Below are 16,710 nucleotides of genomic sequence, written 5' to 3'. Positions count from 1 at the left end.
TGTAGAGAAAGCCGCACCGGGTACAGTGGATGCAGTATATCACATTGGCAGATGTGCAGGTGAACCTCTGCTTAATGTGGAATGTCATCTTGGGGCCTGGGATGGGGGTGAGGGAGGAGGTGTGGGGACAAGTGTAGCATTTCCTGCGGTTGCAGGGGAAGGTGCCGGGTGTGGTGGGGTTGGAGGGCAGTGTGGAGCGAACAAGGGAGTCACGGAGAGAGTGGTCTCTCCGGAAAGCAGACAGGGGTGGGGATGGAAAAATGTCTTGGGTGGTGGGGTCGGATTGTAAGTGGCGGAAGTGTCGGAGGATAATGCGTTGTATCCGGAGGTTGGTACACTTGTCCCCACACCTCCTCCCTCACCCCCATCCCAGGCCCCAAGATGACATTCCACATTAAGCAGAGGTTCACCTGCACATCTGCCAATGTGATATACTGCATCCACTGTACCCGGTGCGGCTTTCTCTACATTGGGGAAACCAAGCGGAGGCTTGGGGACCGCTTTGCAGAACACCTCCGCTCAGTTCGCAACAAACAACTGCACCTCCCAGTCGCAAACCATTTCCACTCCCCCTCCCATTCTCTTGATGACATGTCCATCATGGGCCTCCTGCACTGCCACAATGATGCCACCCGAAGGTTGCAGGAACAGCAACTCATATTCCGCCTGGGAACCCTGCAGCCATATGGTATCAATGTGGACTTCACCAGTTTCAAAATCTCCCCTTCCCCCACTGCATCCCTAAACCAGCCCAGTTCATCCCCTCCCCCCACTGCACCACACAACCAGCCCAGCCCTTCCCCCCCACCCACTGCATCCCAAAACCAGTCCAACCTGTCTCTGCCTCCCTAACCGGTTCTTCCTCTCACCCATCCCTTCCTCCCACCCCAAGCCGCACCCCCAGCTACCTACTAACCTCATCCCACCTCCTTGACCTGTCCGTCTTCCCTGGACTGACCTATCCCCTCCCTACCTCCCCACCTACACCCTCTCCACCTATCTTCTTTACTCTCCATCTTCGGTCCGCCTCCCCCTCTCTCCCTATTTATTCCAGTTCCCTCCCCCCATCCCCCTCTCTGATGAAGGGTCCAGGCCCGAAACGTCAGCTTTTGTGCTCCTGAGATGCTGCTTGGCCTGCTGTGTTCATCCAGCCTCACATTTTATTATCTTAGAAGCTCTGACACTTCTGTTTATATCAATCAGCTATAGCTCCCTGATTGGACCAGGCTAACAGCCCCATGAGTGGGAACTCCTTTTCTATGAGGCCCATTTGGCTGACCTTTTTATAATCACTACAACTCCCAATCGATTTTGAGTTAGTTGATGATACTTCTTGCATTGGAGGTCTATGCACTGCCAATGCATCAGAAAGTTGCTGGGAATTTTCGAAGATTAGTTTCCACTCTACCATAGTAGCTTAATCAAATATTTAGAAGCAATTGCCTCAATTTTAATTTGCCCAACCAATAGGCAAGAGAGAATTTGGGACTAAATTACCAGTCAAGCAGCTTCTGTAGAAAGAACAGGTGAGTTCATTTTCTGGTTATGATTTATAAACAAAACACAAATTTACATTGTCTGATTTTACAAAAAGGCTCCAGACCTCTCACTCACCCAAGTTTTTAGCTTGCAGCCATGTTGGTCGGAAATAGTAGCAAATACAAAGCTACCCATAAAGTGAAAAGAATTGAGAGAAATTCTGAGATAAGTAACCTGGGTAATTCGTCAGGCAGCTACTTAAATGCCACAATTAGCAGCTGTCTGGGAGTGGGTTCAGTCAAATTCCTAGGGAAATGATGTACATTTCTAGTGTAGACGTAGAACTGGAGGAAAAAGTTAGGAGGAAAAGGAACAATAATTGGAAAAAACAGAAATGTCAATGTTGCCCTTTTGGCGATCCTATTTGAAGCGGTATGCTTGCAGTAAGTCGTTGTCACGGTGATATTCTGGGGGCATTCCCAACAGCAGGAACCACTGTCAGCTCTGTCAAAATAATCCTATGCCTGGAATAAAAAGGGATGGTATCTTTTAATGCTTTGCTGACTATAATAGTCCTACAGTAATTAAATCTTTCTCTAAAGCAGACAGGTTTATTGTCATGTTAAAAGGGGGTACTTTGCTTGCAGGCAAATGTTGATTGCTCCTGGTGATGCTTGAAAGCATTTGAATAGATTTATTAACCCAGGAGAAACCTGGGTTCATTGTCTGTGTATCTGCAATCAAAAATAAAAGCAAGATAATAATTTAGAGATTTACAGTTTGTTATCTGTTGTGATATTGTCTGTCACCAAGTAACAAATTTCAATTACAAAATGTCTCTTATCCTTGACAGGATGTTTATTTTATCCATGAACTCATTGTTCAAACAATGAATTAATGTTAATGGAAATGTAACAATTCATTCAACATCTAGCTTAGAATGAGCTACTCTCCAGCACTGAGCTGAGAAACATTGCAACTATCCAGCTTTTCATAACATCATTATCCCTGCTTCCCCAATCATCTGGCAGTAAACTGTACTGCATTTGATCCTTTGCAGCTTTCTACCTCTCACAAATGACTAAAGGAACTTTTATAGCTTCTTGGATATCTATTTCTCTCAAGTGAAGGTTAACTAAGCTATTTTGGTCAGCAAAATGTGAATTCAGCAAATGAAATAAAATTGATTATCTACAAGTGGCAAGCAACATTTTTAAAAAGCAATATTGGCATATTTTCAAGGAAGTAATTTTGAGCTGAAATGGCAACAATTTATTTGCACACGAAATATGGTAACGCTGCTAAGACTGTAATTATCACAAGAACCATCCACAAATACCCTGAGAAACTGGGGGAGGATTTCCCCCTCGGACTTCTGAATCTTTTCTGCTGAATAATTATAAGATTTCAGAGACTGCGATTGAGCAATAACCAGGGGACAGTAGGTTGCGTACATGATGCACATTGTGATGTATAGCTTATAGGGGAATCAGACATTTTCCCATGACTTCTTTTTTGTCCTCGGTGGTGGAAGGGAGAGGCTGAAAGATCCTGTCCAAATATGTTTGCTAAGTTGTTGCACCACATCTTATAGATATTACATATCTAAATAGATAGCAAAAATACCTAGAAAAAAATCATACTCCATTCAGGGAAATGGTTGGACAATTTAGATGGGTTATTAAACCTCATGTCACTGTTTTTCACACACACTTATAAATTTTCCTTTGAACTAAGATGGGCTATTGGTTGATAATAATACAGGACTGAGGATGTGTCAGGATGTAATATTGTGGTTGTGTTTAATCTTGCTGTTGCCAATGGCCTTTAACCTCTCATGGATGCCAATTCTTGTGCTGCGAGATCAGCCATGCTAGGCAACGTAATGCATATCACTTGATACTTATGATGCATCTCATCATACCTTGAAGAATATTATTGTACAGTATGAGGTGAGAAGATGCGCGGATTTGGTTTAAGCATCTCCTGTCACTTGCTGTTCCTTCATAAGATTTTAAGAACATTTTATTTAAATCATGACGAGGGGAGAGGCCATTCTAGACTTGGTGCTCGGAAACAAGCCGGGGCAGGTATCAGATCTTGTGGTGGGATAGCATTTTGGTGATAGTGACTATAACTGCCTCACATTCTACATAGCTATGGAGAAGGAGAGGATTAGGCAAAATGGGAGGATATTTAATTGGGGAAGAGGAAACTATGACGCGATTAGACATGAGTTAGGAAGCATGGACTGGGAGCAATTGTTCCATGGTAAGGGAACTATAGACATGTGGAGACTGTTTAAGGAACAGTTGTTGCGAGTGATGAGTAAATATGCCCCTCTGAGACGGGCAAGAAGGGGTAAGATAAAGGAAGCTTGGATGACGAGAGCGGTGGAGCTTCTTGTGAAAAGGAAGAAGGTAGCTTACATAAGGTGGAGGAAGTTAGGGTCAAGTTCAGCTAGAGAGGATTACACGCAGGCAAGGAAAGAGCTCAAAAATGGTCTGAGGAGAGCCAGGAGGGGGCACGAGAAAGTCTTGGCAGAAGGAATCAGGGAAAACACAAAGGCATTTTACACTTATGTGAGGAATAAGAGAATGGTCAAAGAAAGAGTAGGGCCGATCAGGGATAGCATAGGGAACTTGTGTGTGGAGTCTGAGGAGGTAGGGGAAGGCCTAAATGAGTTTTTTGCTTCTGTCTTTACGAAAGAAACGAACTTTGTAGTGAATGAAACCTTTGAAGAACAGGTGTGCATGCTGGAATGGATAGAGATAGAGGAAGCTGATGTGCTGAAAATTTTGTCAAACATTAAGATTGACAAGTCGCCAGGCCCGGACCAGATTTGTCCTCGGCTGTTTTGGGAAGCGAGAAATGAAATTGCTTCGCCACTTGCAAAGACCTTTGCATCCTTGCTCTCTACTGGAGTCGTACCTGAGGACTGGAGAGAGGAAAATGTAATTCCTCTCTTCAAGAAAGGAAATAGGGAAATCCCCGGCAATTACAGACCAGTAAGTCTCACGTCTGTCACCTGCAAGGTGTTAGAAAGGATTCTGAGGGATAGGATTTATGACCATCTGGAAGAGCATGGCTTGATCAAATACAGTCAACACGGCTTTGTGAGGGGTAGGTCATGCCTCACAAACCTTATCGAGTTTTTTGAGGATATGACTAGAAAAGTTGATGAGGGTCGAGCTGTGGATGTGGTGTATATGGACTTCAGTAAGGCATTTGATAAGGTTCCCCATGGTAGGCTCATTCAGAAGGTCAGGAGGAATGGGATACAGGGGAACTTAGCTGTTTGGATACAGAATTGGCTGGCCAACAGAAGGCAGTGAGTGGTAGTAGAAGGAAAATATTCTGCCTGGAAGTCTGTGGTGAGTGGGGTTCCGCAGGGCTCTGTCCTTGGGCCTCTACTGTTTGTAATTTTTATTAATGACTTGGATGAGGGGATTGAAGGATGGGTCAGCAAGTTTGCAGATGACGCAAAGGTCGGAGGTGTCGTTGACAGTGTAGAGGGCTGTTGTAGGCTGCAGCGGGACATTGACAGGATGCAGAGATGGGCTGAGAGGTGGCAGATGGAGTTCAACCTGGATAAATGCGAGGTGATGTATTTTGGAAGGTTGAATTTGAAATCTGAGTACAGGATTAAGGATAGGATTCTTGGCAGTGTGGAGGAACAGAGGGATCTTGGTGTGCAGATACATAGATCCCTTAAAATGGCCATCCAAGTGGACAGGGTTGTTAAGAAAGCATATGGTGTTTTGGCTTTCATTAACAGGGGGATTGAGTTTAAGAGTAGTGAGATCTTGTTGCAGCTCTATAAAACTTTGGTTAGACCGCACTTGGAATACTGCGTCCAGTTCTGGTCGCCGTATTATAGGAAAGATGTGGATGCTTTGGAGAGGGTTCAGAGGAGGTTTACCAGGATGCTGCCTGGACTGGAGGGCTTATCTTATGAAGAGAGGTTGACTGAGCTCGGTCTCTTTTCATTGGAGAAAAGGAGGAGAAGGGACCTAATTGAGGTATACAAGATAATGAGAGGCATAGATAGAGTTGATAGCCAGAGACTATTTCCCAGGGCAGCAATGGCTAGCACGAGGGGTCATAGTTTTAAGCTGGTTGGTGGAAAATATAGAGGGGATGTCAGAGGCGGGTTCTTTACACAGAGAGTTGTGAGAGCATGGAATGCATTGCCAGCAGCAGTTGTGGAAGCAAGGTCATTGGGGTCATTTAAGAGACTGCTGGACATGCATATGGTCACAGAAATTTGAGGGTGCATACATGAGGATCAATGGTCAGCACAACATTGTGGGCTGAAGGGCCTGTTCTGTGCTGTACTGTTCTATGTTCTATGTTCTATGTTCTAAGCCCTATTTCATACTCTAAATAAAATATATTTTGTTACTCCCATCTCTACACATTTTCCTGAGCACTCAGTCAAGCCAAACCAGGCTGTATAAAACCTTTATGTACCATTGCCACTAAGCTAAATTCCAAACTGATTTGCTATCTATCACTGTGAGAGTACTTATTAATGTTGGTACCAGTATCAATCTTTTCCCAATTCATATCTTGTCTGCTGATAAACGTAATCCTTATTACATCATAGCAATTTTCATCAGCTTGTATCCCACAGTAAAGTCCTGTAGTCCTGCTGGACCATAGGGCTGCTGCCTCCTTAGAGGTAGATGAATTGTAATTTAACTTGAGACTCATCATGCCTTGGTCAAGGGGAGATCTTATGACTGGACAAAGTTAGATCACAGCATTAAACCAGAAATCCAGCTTATCTCAGTTGATTAGATGGCTAGCATACAATGCAAAGTGATCCCAATAACATGAATTTAATTCCTGCACAGGCTGATCTTACCATGAAGGATTCTTCTTCCCAACCTTTCACTTTGCCTAAGGTGTGGTGATCCTTAGGTTAAATTTGCTACCAGTTGTATGTGTGTGTGTGTATCTCTAATGAAAGTGCAGTCCTTTCGTCTTGTAAGACTATGACAACTTTTTCTTTATCTCCCACTAGGTTTTGATTATTGCTGATCTCCACTAATTCTGTGTCCTTAAGTGTTTCAAAGCCCTCCTTATTTGAAAATTATGGACTTCACCATCCTAGCAGTCCTTAATTAGATGTTTTCTTTCATTTTTATTCCTTTCATTTTTAGAAATATGTCAATGAATGAGCTATGCTTGTCATTGGCAATTGCTTTCACCCAAACTAATTGCTTCTATCTTGCAACTGAAAAAGAGACCTTCCCTGAAAGTAGGAAGATAGTTCTTCAGGATAAGAAGACTAAGAAATTTGTTGAAGATTTCTCAGGATATCAACGTAATGGTAATAGTCACAAGTCAACATTTACTAATATAGTACACTTTAAACTGTTGGGAGACAAAGTTAATCTGCATTTTAGAAGCGTTTTATATGCAATGGAATGTGCTGAAAGTCATTATTTTCAACTCCTTATTCAGGAATTAACATATTATTGTATCTTAAAAATGCATAATTTTGTTTCAGCCTGAAGTATACATCATTTATTCCTTCTGTACTTCCTAGTCAGACAGAGGAAAAGAGGCACCAACCCACATTTGAAACAAGTGCAAATTTATAACTTAGTTGCTCACAGTTCAGAAGAAGCCTATTATTTTGTTATATAAGTATAAAGTCAAAAATCACACAACACCAGGTTATAGTCCAATAAGTTTATTTGAAGAGACAAGTTTTCAGAGTCTCACTCCTTCAGGTGTCAATGCGAAAGCTGGCATCAGACAAAGAATTTATAAGCAAAAAATCAAATGGTCCTATAACTGATGCATGTACTGATCAAACGTAAGATGGCTGTTCAGTCATTAATATATTAGAAAAGATTAAAATGCAAATCCACACTATACACTCTCTGTCACACACACACTCACACACATGCAACCTACACACACTCTCACACAAACATATTCTACACATTTAAACTCACACAGACCCTCTCTTATACACACCCTTTCTGTCACACACAAACTCAAACGCGCACACACATTCACACACTCATGTCACTCCAGCTTGCGCACTCACAGACTCTCTTTTTCTCTTCCTCTCTCTTTCTCAAACGCATACACACACACACACACACACACACACACACACACACACACACACACACACACACACAAACCTATGGTGTGAATTTGCATTTACAGATTTGTAATTGCAGATACATTCTATTTTGTCCAAGAAGCACACAATTTATAGACAATGTAGTGTTTTATAAATTCTTACTTTTGAAAATAAGACCAGTCTGACTCCTAGTTAATGCACAGTCTGATTGTAAACAAGGTCTCACACCTAAAATGCATTGTTTGACCTGAAATGTCTCCTCTAGCATACTAATGAAACCTTTAGTTATCTCAGGGCAATGAATGATTTGAAAGAAATTCTAGGATTTGCATATTAATCCTTCCTAATTGTTTGAAGATTTAATAACAGTCTTGGGCTGGTTCAATACATTTGCCTCAGTTCAATGACATTTGATCTTTTACTTATTAATTCTGTGTCTGATGCCATCTCTTTCATTGACACCTGAAGAAGGACCAAGACTCCAGAAGCTCGTGTCTTCAAATAAACCTGTTGGATTATAAACTGGTGTTATGTGATTTTTGACTGTGTCCACCCCAGTCCAACTCTGGCAGTTACACATCATGTAAATACAGTCCAGCGACATGTACAACACCTTCAGAGAAGATCACTTAGCAACATATATATAAACATGTTGTACAAAATCGATAGCAGATCTCAATTTAAACTTTAAAAGCCTGACTCCAGTGTCTCTTATGGTGCAAGTGATAGCTTAGTTGTTCACACCCATGCCTCTGAACCTGAAGGTTGTGGGCTCAAGGTTTACTCCAGGATTTGAGTGCAAACATCCAGGCTGACATTCTACAATAGAGGTAATGTTGTTCATTGTTAAATCAAGATTCTGAATGTCATCCCAGGTAGACAAAAACGAAGCTAGGGAATTAATTTCAAGAAAAGCTGTGGTGTTATCCCTGGTGCCCAGGCAATATTTACTCATCCGTCAATGTTTAGACAGAGAGCATTCACTGCGGTAAAATGGTTAGGTCCAAAGCACACCCAGTATTGACCTGTATCTTCTGTAAATTAGACCAGCAGCCTGAGGAGTTCTACTCCACAACAGCTTGCTGATGGAACAGATGTAAATTCTATGCCCTGTTTCTCTATCCTCCCTGTTGTTTATTTCTCAATCATTAAATTTCAATGGTTACATTCTGAGGTTGGGATTGGTCATTGGGGATTACACATTTGCTCACATCAAAGTACCTCATTTCTGATTGTCCTTACTGGACTCTAAGTATCTCACAACTCTGGAAATTCATAGCCTGAATCAATTTTAAACTGGTGATAAAAGTTGTCAAAATCTATCTTGCTCCAGTAAGTTCTGGAAGAATCATTTTGGTTTTAAAGTTTTTGGAAAGATGAAAATCATCTATGCTTTAGAATTACAAAAAAAGAAAGTCAGCAACAAGATTAGATTGCATACAGCAACTTACTGTCATGTTGATTTTGCATTCAGTCTCAGTTCGAAGGATCTTGAAACTTCCTTTAACTGGGGTGGTTGAGGTTAATCCAAACGCTTATCCAGATTATCATGTAAGTATTATGTTGGGTTAACATCTCCATTTTTGTTACATATTAATTTTGTCATATTACATCAACTAAACTTTGTTTTGTTTTGCTGCTAGTTATTTTTTGAAAGTAAGACAAGAAATAAGAAGCTGAAGATGAACATGTGGTAAGTGTAGAAATGATGTTGGAAATCACTTGAATGCATTATTAGAGATTTGTAACCTCAGTTAACCTCAACTATAAGCTCTTGGCTTGGGGTATTCCCCTCTACCATCAAGCCAGGATCTTTAACCAAAGCTTAATGAAGGGTGCAGGAGGGCATGACAGGAGTAGCACTAGACAAATGTAAAAATGATGTGTCAATTTGTTGCAGAGAACTATAGGAAAAATACTGTGGATGTTGAAAATCTGGAACACAGAGAATGATGGAGACACTCGGCAGGTCTAGCAATGTCTGTGGAGAGTGTTAAAGTTTTGAGTCCCATATGACACTTCTTCAGAACTACGCTGTTGCTAGTTTAAAATTCTGGAGCTGCTTATTAACAGCATTTTGGATTTTCATGCATCCCAAGAACTTCAATAGTTCACAAGTGCAGCTCATGACCATCTTTACCTGCACAATCAAGGATGCTCAATAAATGTCAGCCTAGCCAGTAACACCAACTTTGCATGAATAAAAAAAAGTTTTGTAGTTCACTCAATAACTTCCTATTTAAAAATTGTCATATGATAAAAAACTAAAATATATTTCGTTATCAACTTTTTTAACAGTGTTTTGTACCAAGTATTTCCTGGTAGCCCGGGCTACTGGCAGCGAGCTTTCTTACAAGCTGTGAAAAATGGTGACTTCCAAGTTGTGAAAAACATGGCTCAGTTCTTCAAGGATTCATGTATTGATGTTATCCATTCAAAAGAATCAGGGTCTGGCAATGGATCTCTGCATTTGGCATGTCAGAAGGGCCATTTTGTATGTATGGTATTATGTTTCAATCATCTACATCTTTTGGTCTTTATAAATATTTTTGCTATGGTGTTTGCCCCCAGCATATCTCAATTTTTGTACCAATTGATTCATAGCTAAACACAGAAAATGTCTTAAGTATTATTCTTTATTAAATTATCATACAATACCACTTATAATGTCCAGGGATGCCCTTTCACACCATAAAATATAAAAGTGCTATTTCAGAGCAGACAGAAGTGAACAAGCTCAGGAGCTCAAATGCAGTGCTGCTTCTGCAGTGACATCTTGGAGTTTTGTCTCTCTACTGTTGCTTCATCAAAACACCTTAAAATGCCCTCTCCAGTGGCATGCAAAGCACTCAGCATTAATACCTAGATGGGCCTTGTGTCAATGAAGTGTTTTCTTGCCGGAATATGGAAACAAAGCAATGGTGGGACTATGCCGTCTTCTCATTTTGTCTTACTAGCACATTGGCAACTTCCCGACTGATGAATTGAACAAAGTCAAAATCAACGGTCTGGCCCCAGGAAGCCTGTCTGTGCCCTTGGGTAGAAATAAAAACTGAAATTGCTGAAGAAATTCAAAATATCTGGCAGCATTTGTAGAAAGAGAAGCAGAATTAAATTTCAGTTCCATTATGACTCTTATAAAAACTGAAGAGAGGGAGAACAAAAAGTAATGGGTTTTTATAATGTAGTAAATGGTGGGATGGAGCAAGTGGAACAGAGAGGAATGTTGTGTAAGGTTAGAGGAAGTGAGAGATTAGAGATTACAGATTTCACAGAACAAAAGACTAAGAGAGTCATACTGGTTAGCGAGAAAAGAGATAGGCCCAGAGTAGGTATTAAATAATAGGTACTAATAGCAGAGTATTGGTCAACTCTGCTGAAAGCAAAGCCAAGAAAACTGGACAATATAAGGAGTGGGGATGGGGAAAGGCAGGAGAAACAATGTGAAAGAAGTTGTTAAATTCAATGTTGAGTCCAGAAAGCTGTAAAGTTTATAAACAGAAAATAAGGTGCTGTTCATCCAATTTGTGCTAGGCTTCACTGGAACCCTACAGCAGAACCAGGCCAGAAATGAGCATCACAGCAAGGTGGCATTTAAAGTGGCAAGTAACTGGAAGATCAGTGTCGTGTTTGCAGACTGTGTAGAGGTGGTCTGCAAAGTAATGACCCTTTATATGTTTAGTATCCCGAACGTGGAGGACACCACATTCTTAACAGTGAATACAGTAGGCTAGAGATAAAAGGAACTGCAGATGCTGGAGAATCCGAGATAACAAAGTGTAGAGCTGGATGAACATAGTAGGCTAAGCAGCATCTTAGGAGCAGAAAAGCTGATGTTTCGGGCCTAGGCCCTAATTCAGTAGGCTAGATTGAAAGAAGTAAATGTAAATCAGATTTACTTAGAAGAAGTGGAGTCTCGGATATTGAGAAGGGAGGAGGTAATAGGACAGGTGTTACAATTGCTGTGATTGCATGGGAATAGGCCATGCAAGGAAGATGAGGTCTTAGTGATGAGTGACAGGTAAAATGTTATGGAGGACATGGTCTCTTCAAAAATCTGACAAGTGACAGGTGGGGGAGACATGTTTGGTGGTGGAAAATGAAGACAAAGGGAATCTTGTCATGTTTCTGGGAAAGATGAAAGGTGTGAGGTTGCAGGTCACAGGAAGGATATTCTTGATACCTGGGAGTCTACATCCAGGAGTCACAGGCTAAGGATACAGGATAGGCCATTTAGGACGGAGATGAAAAGAATTTTCTTCAACTGGAGAGTGGTGAACCTATGGAATTATCTGCCACAGAAAGGGGTGAGGCCAAATCATTAAATGTTTTGAAGATGGTGATAGACAGTTCTTAGAGCTAAAGGGATCAAAATGTATGGAACAAAAGCAGGAACGAGGTACTGAGTTGGATGATCAGTCATGATCATATCTATTGGCAGAGCAGGATCGGAAGGGCCGAATAGCCTACTTTTATTCCTATTTTTAATGTTTCTGCGTGAGCGCAGAAGTTCAGGAAATGTATCAGCTATTAATATGACCTGTCCATCACAGGGAATGAAAAGAATTGGATAAAAGCCCTGTATTCGTTCTGAAGTTCAGCCTGTCAGACAAGCTGCACTAGCTGAGAGAATGTAAGATCCTCTTTGGAGTGTAAACATTCTGATGAAACTTCATCCATCACCCCACTATGACCTGGTCCCTTCTGAGTTTATCATGCAATGTTCCACCTTGGTAATTCTCAGCAAGGTCACACAGGTCATATCAATACAGATATTGTTTTCTGGCTCCTGGCTGCACCAATTAAAATTATGGGATTGTCGAATAAACTAAAATAACAATCAAAGGCCTTAATTATTTCTTCATATTTGGTGGTTTCTTTTTTGATGCCATGATGAAGGTTGCTGATTCCACACAGTGCTACATTAACATGATCCGGTTAGGCTTCAGATTGAGGCCGGAGAGGGTATAGTGCCTGGAAGTGGCAGTGCCAATTAATCCTGTGCCCAGCAGGATATGGCCTGATAACCCTTGGAGTCCTGCCCTGAAAGTGGTGGAGGAGGTATCATTAAACTGATTCAATGCGAAAGGACAGATTTTTGTTAGACAAGGAGGCAGCGGGGAGAGAGATAATGGGAACTGCAGATGCTGGAGATTCTAAGATAATAAAATGTGAGGCTGGATGAACACAGCAGGCCAAGCAGCATCTCAGGAGCACAAAAGCTGACGTTTCAGGCCTAGACCCTTCATCAGAGAGCGGGGAGTGTTAGGTTGAGACCACAATCACAGCTAGTGTGATCTTGTTCAGTGACCAGTCAAGGTTCCATGGCTGATTGGCCTCCTTCTGCTGCTCCTAAGTTCTGTGGAATTGTGATGCAGTTTGCTTACTCATAAATATCTATTAATCCTCTTCATTACAATTTTGGCCATCATATCAAATTAACATATATTCTTTTCCCTAAATCATAAATGCAGTATCTGGAAGTTGGAATGGAATCATTTGTAGAATTTATGGTGATATTGTTAGTTACATAAAATCAGTCATGCCAGGGCCATAGCAAACACTGTACTGAAACTAAATTGGACACCAAACTGTATTACTTAACACTAGCTACAACAAATTTTCTTGATACTTTCCTCCGCAATTAAAGCAGGCATACTACATTAACATAATTTACCCATGATAAGCATAAAATGTTAGAACCACTTTAAATGGAATCCCTGGTCTCTGTAATATCCACTTGTAGCAACAACTACTTCCACTCTTCTCTTAGACTACTCAAGAGAAGCACACAGGGGTTCTTGTGGTATAGTTCTAGTACCCCCCCCCCCCCCCCCCCCCACCACCTCTGCCAGGAGTTCTGAGTTCATTCCCACCTACTCCAGAGGTATCTGATAACTGATAAAAATAACATTTCTGACCAGGTTGATTAGAAAGTACTACCAAGGAAGAACAACGGTTATTGTTGTACAATCATAATCTCTCAAGCGCTGAGACAAGAGGCATGGTTTCAAGTCCCTGACCTCACCTGCTCCACAGATGTTTAATAACATGTCTGAACAATTGATTAAACCAAGCAAAACACACCATTCAGTTGATTTAATTCGTTAACCTGGTTGTGGGTCACACACAGGCAAAAAAGAAACATCAACAGAAATGTGAGTTTGCCAGCAAAGAAAAAAATTATAGGAGAGACTCATGGTACAAAGTGCTTCTGAAACTCTGCCAACTATCATTCGAATCCTAATAACATTTGGCTGGGGACCAATAAGTTATCATTATTGATATTTCTGAATGATACATGTTCAGTATTTTTGAGGCTGTATTTGGCTATTTTTAGTTCTATTCCCACTTAACAATTAAATGTCAGTCAGTAATCTCTGGAGAGAATTGAGACAAAGCTTCAAATAAAATAAGAAACATTACAATGCCCTCATTTTTTATGCTACACTAACAAAAAGTCTTAAGTATATAAATATTAATAAGTAAGGACAGTTTTTGTAATGATCCATGGATAAATCCAGGATAATGATAAAGTAGTCCATGTTCAAATACAACAATATTTGGGCTTCAGCTGACAAGTGGCAAGTAACTTCTGTGGCACACAAATGCCAGTCTATGACGATCTCCAATAAGAGACAATTTAAGCTTTGGCCCTTGGCTTTAAAAGGTGTTACCATCACTGATTTTCTCACTTTTGACATCTCAAAAGTTACCATTGACCATTAACTCATCTGGACTCACCATATAAATACTGTAGCTATAAGAGTGGGGAGGTGCTGGCCTAATGGTATTATCGGTGGACTAGTAATCCAAAGACCCAGATAATGTTCTCGGGACCTGGGTTCAAATCCCACCATGGCAGATGGTAGAATTGGATTCAACAAAATATCTGGAATTAAGAATCTAAAGATGACTATGAATCCATTGTTGATTATTAGGAAAAACCTATCTGGTTCACTATTGTCCTTTAAGGAAGGAAATCTGCCATCCTTACCTGGTCTGACCTACATGTGACTCCAGACCCACAGCAATGTGTTTGACTCTTAACTGCCCTCTGGGCTATTAGGGATGGGCAATAAATGCTGCCTTGCAGTGATGCCCTCAATCCATGAATGAATAAGGAAAAAAGAGCAAGTCAGAGGCTAGGAATGCTGTGGCAATTAACTCAACTCCTGATTCCTCAAACCCTTTCCATCATCTACAAAACACAAGTCAGGAATGTGATGGAAACTTCCCACATGCCTAGATAGGTGCAGCTCCAACACCATTCGAGAAGCTTGACATCATCAAGGACAAAGCAGCCTCCTTGACAAGCACCACATCCACAAACATCCACTCCCTCCAACACTGATGCTCAGTAGCAGCAGTGTGTACTATCTACAAGATGCACTACAGAAATTCACCAACAATCCTTAGACAGCACTTTCCAAACTCAGAATGCTTCCATCTAGAAGGATAAGAACTATAGATACATGGGGAAACTGCCTGTAGATTCCCCTCCAAGCAACATATCATTTGGAAACATATCATTGCTCCTTCACTACTTCTGGGTCAAAATCCTGAAATTCCCTCCTGAACGGCATTATTGGTCAACCATCAGCACGTGGACAGTGACAGTTCAATAAAGCAGCTAACCTGCACCTTCTCAAAAGCACTTAGGAACAAGCAACAAATGCTGGCCAGTCAGTGATATCCACATCCCATGAGCACATTTTTTAAAAAGTAACTTTTTTTTATTGACAATTACAAATTGTATAATTTTTACTTGTCCTCTCAGTCTGGAGCAACACCAAATATTACTTTGTCTCTGATTGCATTGGAAATATCCATCAAATTTTTTTGACATTAGATTATATTTTTGTATGAAATGTACTTGCTTTCACTCTCAACTGTTATTGATATATTGAAAAACACAACCTTCCTTCCCTACTGTTGCAGTTATACTGCACACGCTTCTTTCACAGCTGATAGCTTATTTGCTTTGTCAATGAGTGAAACCAAGAAGCACCATCAAAGTAAAACAGCTTCAAGTGTAATTGCAGAGGTAATTAAGTGTAAAAAAAAATTCTCTTTTGTATTTAACTGTTTTATGGGGTGATGTTCTTCCCTTTAAAATGAGTTGTTCCAAGGGACTAATGTTCATGTCATGTTTGATTGACAGGATATAACTCATGAACTGTTGGAGAATGGAGTGTCTCTTGATGCAAGAAATGCCAATGGGTTAACTCCATTCTTCTTTGCAGCAGGGAGACAGCATCGTAAAATATGCCAGGTGAGATACAATTTATAACTGTGAAATAGTTTGGTTAACTGAACTTACCAAAAAGATTAAAGATTTATAAACTGGGATTCATTGGGAACCTCCCTCAGATTGTGGTCTCTGAATTTTTGCAGGGAGTCGTCAGCACAGGTAAATGGTCTGCTCTCACTGAGGCACACAATTCTGCCACACTAGTGTATACTTGTGAGGGTCCAGGTAAAGATTCAATTGTATGGCCACATCCTGAGAGATGAGTGGTAAGATGTCAGATAGAAAAGCAAAGATTCATGGTAAATGTGTGTCGCAGTCATCCCTGAGGTATTATAGTAATCTGAGTAAATACTGAATTCTGTGCTTCTTCATTATAATATGAAAAGACAGAAGTAATGTTATATTTTCCCATTATGTATTATTTCTTTCAATATCAGAAAACAGTTGGACTATTATTACAGTTAGTACTCACTTGAAATTAATTGATGTTTCCTCTGAGCAACAGGAACACTTGCATCCACTTCCTACTTCACAGCAGGGACTCCTTGGGCCCTCATGTTAAACTTTTGATCAACTCATGTAACCCAGGCCTCTGCATATCTACTACTTAAAAGGATGGTGGGCCTAATTCTAGCACATCCCAAATCTCCTACAAAACAAAAATCTGACCATTTAGAGAAGCTCCTTCCATGTTGGGTAAGGCAACTCTGTGCACATGAATCAATAGAGAAAATGCAGATAAACATTTTTAGTGTTCTAAAAAGCCAATGCATGAACTATAATAAAAGTTTTTTTTAAATTTTACATTGCATTTAAATAGCTTCAGGAATGAATTGCCAATTTAGCTGATGTTTGAGTATGCTCATGC

The 16,710-nt window shown here is 40.7% G+C and overlaps 1 protein-coding gene across 3 annotated transcripts in view; it reads left to right on the top strand.

Annotated features, from left to right (window-relative positions):
* The window catches only part of LOC125460951 (uncharacterized), a 109,910-nt gene that overhangs the window by 41,206 nt on the left and 51,994 nt on the right, over positions 1-16,710 (top strand). For all 3 annotated transcript variants that reach the window (XM_048549192.2, XM_048549191.2, XM_048549190.2), the window contains 5 exons: positions 6,648-6,817; positions 9,063-9,139; positions 9,232-9,281; positions 9,887-10,082; positions 15,753-15,863. In XM_048549192.2, the coding sequence (XP_048405149.1) occupies positions 6,648-6,817; positions 9,063-9,139; positions 9,232-9,281; positions 9,887-10,082; positions 15,753-15,863 (604 nt within the window). The remainder of the gene's footprint in view (positions 1-6,647; positions 6,818-9,062; positions 9,140-9,231; positions 9,282-9,886; positions 10,083-15,752; positions 15,864-16,710) is intronic.

The sequence above is a fragment of the Stegostoma tigrinum genome, chromosome 18 (genome assembly GCF_030684315.1).
Source record: "Stegostoma tigrinum isolate sSteTig4 chromosome 18, sSteTig4.hap1, whole genome shotgun sequence".
Lineage (NCBI taxonomy): Eukaryota > Metazoa > Chordata > Chondrichthyes > Orectolobiformes > Stegostomatidae > Stegostoma > Stegostoma tigrinum.
Note: the sequence above shows the minus strand (reverse complement) of the source record. Positions and strands in the feature narration are given on the sequence as shown.